The sequence below is a fragment of the Penaeus vannamei genome, chromosome 3 (assembly GCF_042767895.1).
Source record: "Penaeus vannamei isolate JL-2024 chromosome 3, ASM4276789v1, whole genome shotgun sequence".
Taxonomy (NCBI): domain Eukaryota; kingdom Metazoa; phylum Arthropoda; class Malacostraca; order Decapoda; family Penaeidae; genus Penaeus; species Penaeus vannamei.
The window spans coordinates 36,870,683-36,878,182 of NC_091551.1; the positions used below are offsets into that span (position 1 = coordinate 36,870,683).

General features: G+C 35.6%; 1 protein-coding gene across 1 annotated transcript in view; it reads left to right on the forward strand.

Moving 5' to 3' along the window:
* Positions 1-4,328: 4,328 nt before the first annotated feature.
* LOC113801323 (nuclear pore membrane glycoprotein 210) overlaps positions 4,329-7,500 on the forward strand; it is a gene marked incomplete at its 3' end in the record, with an annotated part of 23,641 nt that continues 20,469 nt past the window's right edge. Inside the window, 2 exon segments of the mRNA XM_070144877.1 lie at positions 4,329-4,523; positions 7,391-7,500. The exon segment at positions 7,391-7,500 is cut by the window's right edge and continues 21 nt beyond it. Of these exon segments, the coding sequence (XP_070000978.1) occupies positions 4,348-4,523; positions 7,391-7,500 (286 nt within the window).

The following is a 7,500-nucleotide window of genomic DNA, read 5'->3' on the forward strand; positions in this document are numbered from 1 at the left end:
ATTCTTTCTGGTTCGCTCTTGTTTGGTTACTCTCTTTGTTCCGTTGGTTCAAACCGTCCTCTCCACCCATTCTCTGCCTGTAACTTGTGACTAGTACACCATTACTGTCGACTGGTTTACTTTGGTAGTAACATTCCATGACAACAATTTTCACTTTTGCCCATTTCCTTCTAGCTTAAGTGGATGACAGCTTACTTGCCGGGTAAGAGCCCCTACATAGTGATTTTGTCTAAATCACTATTGTTTTGTATTTCATTCATATTGAGGATAGTGGTAATAAGGTGACACAACCACTGGGTGTTTCTAGCGTCACCCTCACTAAAAGCTTGCCCTCCAAGGCTGAAGAGGCCCTCCTCCCCATCAGACAGACGAGACCCTCCGGACGCAACCCCGTGCTTCAAGGTCTCTGGGTATTATTATCAGTAGTAACAGCATTAATACCTACGCCAAGGAGGTTAACTTTTTGGTGGCGTTTGTTTGTTTTTTCGTTGGTTAGCAGGATAACTCAAAAAGTTATGATTTTTTTTACCAGAGGTGTGTGTCTTTGCCAAACTTAGATGCTATTAATTTTTGGTGGTGATCCGGATCATGATCTGGATCCAGGAATTTTTAAAATGTTTGCATCAGTCACCCTGTTGCTTTGGCGGAGGCATGTGCTCTGAGTGCTTCTAGTCGTTACTAATATAATGGTTGTGATAATGATAATGATAATAATAATGAAAAAGACACGATAGTAATGATATATAATAATTTGTCGTAAGCATAATGTCATTATCAATATTATGTCCGTTATCATGTGGCTGGAGACTTGAAGACCCTTCGTTTTGATCGATATTGGTTATTAAATGCCTGAAACCACATTCCATGTGAGTGAGTGCTTGAAGTCAATTCAGTTTGATGTAAAATGGGGTGATAATTAACAACGAAAATGTTAAAGAATGGCGCACACGTGTGTGCATTTAACAATGAATCTATGAGAATCCTACTCTATTACTATTATTATTATCATTATTGCTGGTGTTGTTAATGTTCTTTTTATTGTTGTCATTATTGATATTAACATGATTATCATTATTACTATTATTACCATTCTTCTTCGAGGAAAGTACACTGCACTGAAGCAGTTAGACTGTCAGTTTATACACATATTATTTACAATTTTAAACGACTATACAAGGAGGAAGGTTAAGAGAGAAGTTAAAAGAGGGAATGGAAAGAAAGGAGAAAAAGAGGGAGAGGGAGAAAGGGAGTGAAAGGAAGGCTTGAAGAGAAAAAGAAGGGGAAGGGGGCAGATAGAGGGAGGGGGAAAGTTAGAGGGAGGGGGAGACGGAAAGCGAAAGAGGGAGAGAGGTGTATCTTCTTTTTTTTTATTGTTATTTTATTTTTGTTGAATTTCTTTGGGTTCCGATAATTATCATTACTATTGTTATTATTCTTATAATTATTATTGTCATTATCATTATCAATAACTTTATCAGTACTATTACTATTGTTATCATTATTACTGTCATTCTCATTATTAAAATCATTATCGTTATCATTATCATTATTATCATATATTATTTTTATCATAATTACTATCGTATATTACTATGATCATAATTATTACCACCATCGTTATTGGTACTATTGTTACTATTACTATTATCCTCATTGTTCTTATGATTATTATTATTACTACAACAATTGTGAGATGTTTTATGGTGAGTGTTATTTTAGTGTATTTTCTATGAAAAAAATTAGTAATAACAATGGTAAAAATGAAGACACAAATGCAAATTATAAAGGTGATGAAGCGCCCTGTTCATCACCTTTAAATGGGAAGTTGCCAACTAGGATTTTCACCAAGATGGAGTGTCTCTACCTGTGTAAAGATACCTTAGTTATTTCCATTATTATCACTGTTGTCATTATCAATATTATTATTATTATTATTATTATTATTATTATTATTATTATTGCTGTTATTATATTGTTATCATTATTGTTATTATTATTATTATCATTATTAATCTCACAACAATTATTATCACCATTATCGCCATTTTCATTATTTTCATTATTATTATCATTACTATTATCATTGATTTGAATTATAATTACTCTTGTTATCAATATCACCATCAATGATCATTACCTCCGTCATTATTATCATTAATGTAATCAATATTATCATTGCCATTATCATCATTATCCTCGTTATTATCATTATCATTTTCATTATTGTCTTCCTTACCATGACTAATTTCATTCCGACACCATTATTATTACCACTGATATTATCATTATCCTCATAAGTAGTGCCAATGTCAACGCAAGTATCGCTCTCTATTAGCACTGCTATCACCATCAATCTTATCACCATCATTATCTTTATCACGTGATAATAGTATTTATAAACATTAATCTTATCGTGTTTATTCCTAACACATTATGATCCTTAAAATTAACTTCCTAATAGTCCTCCCGCTAATAGTTTGGTATCTCATCAGTATGACTGTAGTTATAAAATCATTGTTACTGTTTCTTACAATGTTTATTGGCATTATTGTTATTCTCATATTATCGCCATTATCAATATGATAGTGATTATTATTATTACAACACTGATCAGTATAGCCCTAATCAATATAAATAATGTCGTTTTTCATTTTTATATTTTGCTCAGAGGACCGTCCATGGTGGCACTGATTGGCCACCACGTGTGCCAATGGTCACTGACTCGTCGTAATGTTAATCATTGCGTAAAGTTCTTACCGACGTTGTGTGTTAAGACGGAAGCAAAGTTGAACTATTTTATTAGACTGTTAAGAACTCATGAAGGCTTTTATTTTGGAATAAGAAGGAAGTGACTGACTAACTTCTGATTAACTGTACAGAAAACCACAGTGTTCTGTGTGTTAACCTACCACTTGGTAAAAGTACACCCAGCAGATTTAATGTAGCCAAGAAAAGCAAGATAAAAAAATAAACAATGTGTACCTGCACAGTGTAAATATTGAAGTGGGCAGACTTAATTTTTGTTACTTTTGGTCGGCCCCCCCAGATTTATTGTTATCCCTTGTGCCCCCCACTTAAAATTCTCTGGACCCCCTGCTTTTGCTGTTAGTAATATAACTAGCGATATTATTAATACGTGTAGTACTAAAATTATTCATATTTTTATTTACGCCAGGCCAGCTTTTAGCTCATCTACCATGACTGAACCTCAAACCGGTATACCAGCTTACACTTCAACATTACGGTGCACACGGGGATACTATGACTCAGAGTTGAAATTCATAAACGAAATAACAAAACTGTTAAATGTTCAACACGAAAAATGAATTGATTATGAAGGAAGATTAAGGGGCAAATTGAACGTGGGACGAATATATAAGTCTGATATGTGGTTTTTTATTCTTATTGCACATGTTTTTAGTTTTATTCATCTATTCTTTATATTTTAAAGTTCAGCGTATTTGTTGTCTTTCTTTGTAAATTCAGCTTTGGTTTCGTATGTTCCTACGTAGTTGGTGATGTATATCTTTTAACATTTTGCATTGATATCACATCAAACAGTCTTGATTGTTTAGCTGTATACGATCCAATGCAAAATAAAAAATATTTGTATTGAAAGAACTTACATTCTTGTCATATCTATTACGATTCGTAAATGGTGTGTCTAGAAATACTAAAGAATATAGTAATTTTAATTTAAATTGTATCAGAATAGTGTGTTTTATATTTTCATATTCATTTATTGCCGGTTTTTGAATGATTTGTTCGAATTCCTTGGCGGGAAATGTGATTCCGGGTACTGTTTACCTGAAGAGTCAATGATTCGTTCCCTAATGAAATGGAACGCTTCAATGATTGCATCACATTTGTGATACATCATGATCATTATTTTGAGTAGAAACTATAAATTAATAAGACTCGAAGGTGATAGACGAAATATCACTTTCATTAAGATAAAAGTTGTACATTTGTTGTTGGAAAAACCGGTTTGTCTGAACGAGGAAGCATTGCTTAATTTTTGGCGGATTTATAAATGATTTAGCGTAATTAGTCTGCGAATGTAAAGCGATTCAAACTTTTAAGGATGAATTATATGTTTTTAAAAAATATTAATATTGTTTGGATAACTACCACAGCACACCTACTTGTCTAAAAAAACAAAAAACATCGGTATACTTACTATACCTACTTACTATACTATGCCTTTTGAAACTATAATAATTATTAAATAGGCATATCTATCAGTTAGTATAAAAGACCCCATGGAACAAAATAAACAAAGTAGAGACGGAAAGAAAAAATCTAAGAGAGCGCAATCAGGAGACTAAACGCCCTAACTGCAAGAGCATGGCGGGTGAAGTGTTGATGTCGGGCCGAAAAATATTGCAATTATGGATCTTAGTGTGTTGCATTGTTGCTTTACATGCGTCCAGATTGAATGCTCCTCGGGTCCTCTTGCCGTACAACCATGAAAGACCGTCAAACTTCACGTTGAAGGTGTATGAAGGAGGCTGTTATAGATGGTGAGATTTTCAAACCCGAATCTCGTGTCATGTTTTTGTTTTTTATTTGAATTTCGGCGTAAATTCTGGATATTTATTTATATTTTTGCATTCATATTGAAGCCATTTGGGAAAGATTGTCGACTTGATAAAAATGCAGTGCCATTGTGTGTAGATGATAAATACAGGCCTACTGTAGATTAATTTTATTTCATATTTTTATTTGAAATTCGTTTGCAGGTCAGGAGCATCAAAATATACTTTATAATGTTTTCATTGTGGAATTTATTATACAGAGCGATGTGCCCTCCAGACACTATGTCCCAAAATTGGGTATCATGTGAACCAAAAATCCCAAACATAACCTTTTCTATCTTTTATTTATTCCCTGAACATGGAAGACTAGCCCCCCCTGTACCCACCCTCTATTAGCACTTTGTGCCAACTTAGAGAAAAGATATATTAAGAATTCTGGGTGTGAGAGTGTTGTTGCAGCAGATATTCTCATCATTTCATACTAAATGTGAGGCCGCAGCGGCTCTATCTGTGTTGTACATGACTTGATTTCTTATGCTCGATATCCCTCTATCTCTGTGTTGCTCACAGTAACACAAACCATCATTATTAGTGTTACTGACTCCCAAATTCTAACCCAACTCAAGCAAAACCTTATGTACTATTGTTTTCGAGCAGGCAGGGAAAAGTTCCACCAACATGGCTCCAATAGAAAGGTAGGGCATAGTTTAAGCAGTAGCAGCCTTATATGTACCTTGAAATGATGAAAATATCTGCTACATTGCACCACTCAGAGAATAAGGCCACAACACCCTCACACAGCGAGAGTTCTTAATGTCCGTTTTTTATAAGTTGGCACAAAGTGCTGATAAATGGGGGGTTCAGGGGGGGCTTACCCCTCTGTTTAGGGAATAAATTGAAGGCAAGAAAGGTTACGTTAGGTTTCTGGGTTCGCATGATACCCTGGTTTTGGGACTGGAGGGTGCATCACATTTACTCTAAACTCTTTTCAACAATCTAAATTACCGTTACTAGGTGTGCCTAGGTACTGCCCAAGGAGAGAGTTGATAGGGGGCTCTGCCCCCCAACACCCCCTTGAATCTTTTTTCCTTTATTTATTGTGTTACCGTTCTTGCCTGCAGATTATATGTAGTACCAATGACTGTTAATCTTTACAGTATGGACGCACTAAGTTAAGGCAAATTGAATATGATACTCTTGTAGAGGACGAAAAGTTGCATTTATCAGTCCACTCGGTGCATCTGAGTTTCAACTCTCTCTTGCAGTGAAAGATAGAGTTCCCCATCAACCCTCTCCTTGGGCAGTCAGGTATGCCCAGTTACAGCAACTTAGATTGATGAATATATTTTTTGATGTGGAGTTGGGGGACTTGGTCTCTGGCAAGTGCATCCATACTGTAAAGAATTACCCTAGTGACTATTCCCTTTTGTCCTCTACAAGAGTATAATTGGAAACTGTGGGGTAGAATATGAAAGAAATAGTTTATTTGGACATAACATTTACCAACGATTTCTGGGTGTAGACTCTGGTTATCTGATAGCTCTGGTTATGTATTGAAATTAAGGACTCATTCCCATCAAGGCACAACAATGAATTTAGTCCAATAGCTGGAGAGGGCATGATAAGTATTGGGAATGAAGTGAATGATAGAATTAAACTTTTCAGTAATTTTACCATTGTGGTATACATTCCTATTACTCCTTTCAGGTTCAGGCTTCCCCCTACCCACTGCCTGGTCTGCAAAATCTTCACCTCCTATGTTCTTGCAGTATAGAGCCTGTGCAGATATCTGGATCTCATACCAATAATTTCTTACTTTGACAAATAAATCCAGAATGGCCAGCCAATGCATTATCAAGATCCTTGTTGCCCTTGTTGGAGAGCATTGTGCCAATAATCTGTCACTTATTTTCATTATTGCCACAATGTTTTGCATATTAGAGTAAAAAACAGTTTTCCCAGCACCTTATACACAGCCTATCCATAATGGAACTGATTTGAATTTCAACTTGGGTCCAGTTGCTAATGTCACATGATTCTTCATTGCAGACACTGATCCCTATTGTCTGTGCATGTCATGGCCAAGTACAATTCTTATTGGCTCATTTGATTTCAGTTGCCGATGTCAGCTGCAAAAATTCTGTCTGATCATTTTACTGCTTTCTCGATATTGCATCATTTTCTCTTGGTGCTGGAGAATTATGTATTATGGAGCACTTGGACATTTTGAGTTTAAGATCCTCTTTACTATCCTTATTATCAGTTTGTAAAGGAAAAATTATTAAAGAAGTATGTCTTACAATGTTATGTTTTATCTGATGGAAAGGTCAGATTCTTTGGTAGAGTTAGGTATCTCTTCCAATAATACCAAAGAAATATACAAAGTAGGTCGCTAAATCGTCTAATGCACCCCCCTGTGACCCCTCTAGTGGGTCTGCCACCCCCAACCCTTACCTTGGAATACAAAGAATCCTGTACATATTTATAGGAGGAAGGAGTGTAGGATTGACCACATGGAGTCTAGTCTTATGCTGTGATAAAGGGGACTGTGTTCCAGGGTGGGGATTAGGTGGCAGGAACACCCTCATGGGGTAGCAAGGAGCCATTCCCAGAGTCTCGAGCACAGATCCTCACACTCTCCTTAGTGATTATAGGTTTATCTCTGTCTTTACAGATCATGTTTTATGGTGTTGTTTTACATATACTTTTTGACCTTTATATTTTCCTAATTTTTACTTAATCTTTCGGTCATATTGTTTGGAGACACTTTGTAGATAGATTTGTTAGGCCATTAGGCATTAGTAAATATTTGTGCAGTTTAAAATCTCTAACAATAAAACATTTTTTCTCAGGTCATGTTCAAGAGAGGGTGTGGTCTCTCTAGAGGAAGACCTAAAAGATGGGTGTGCAAGTCAAGTCCATGTATCAGCCATTTGTCGATCACCTTCAAGGCAAACAGCTA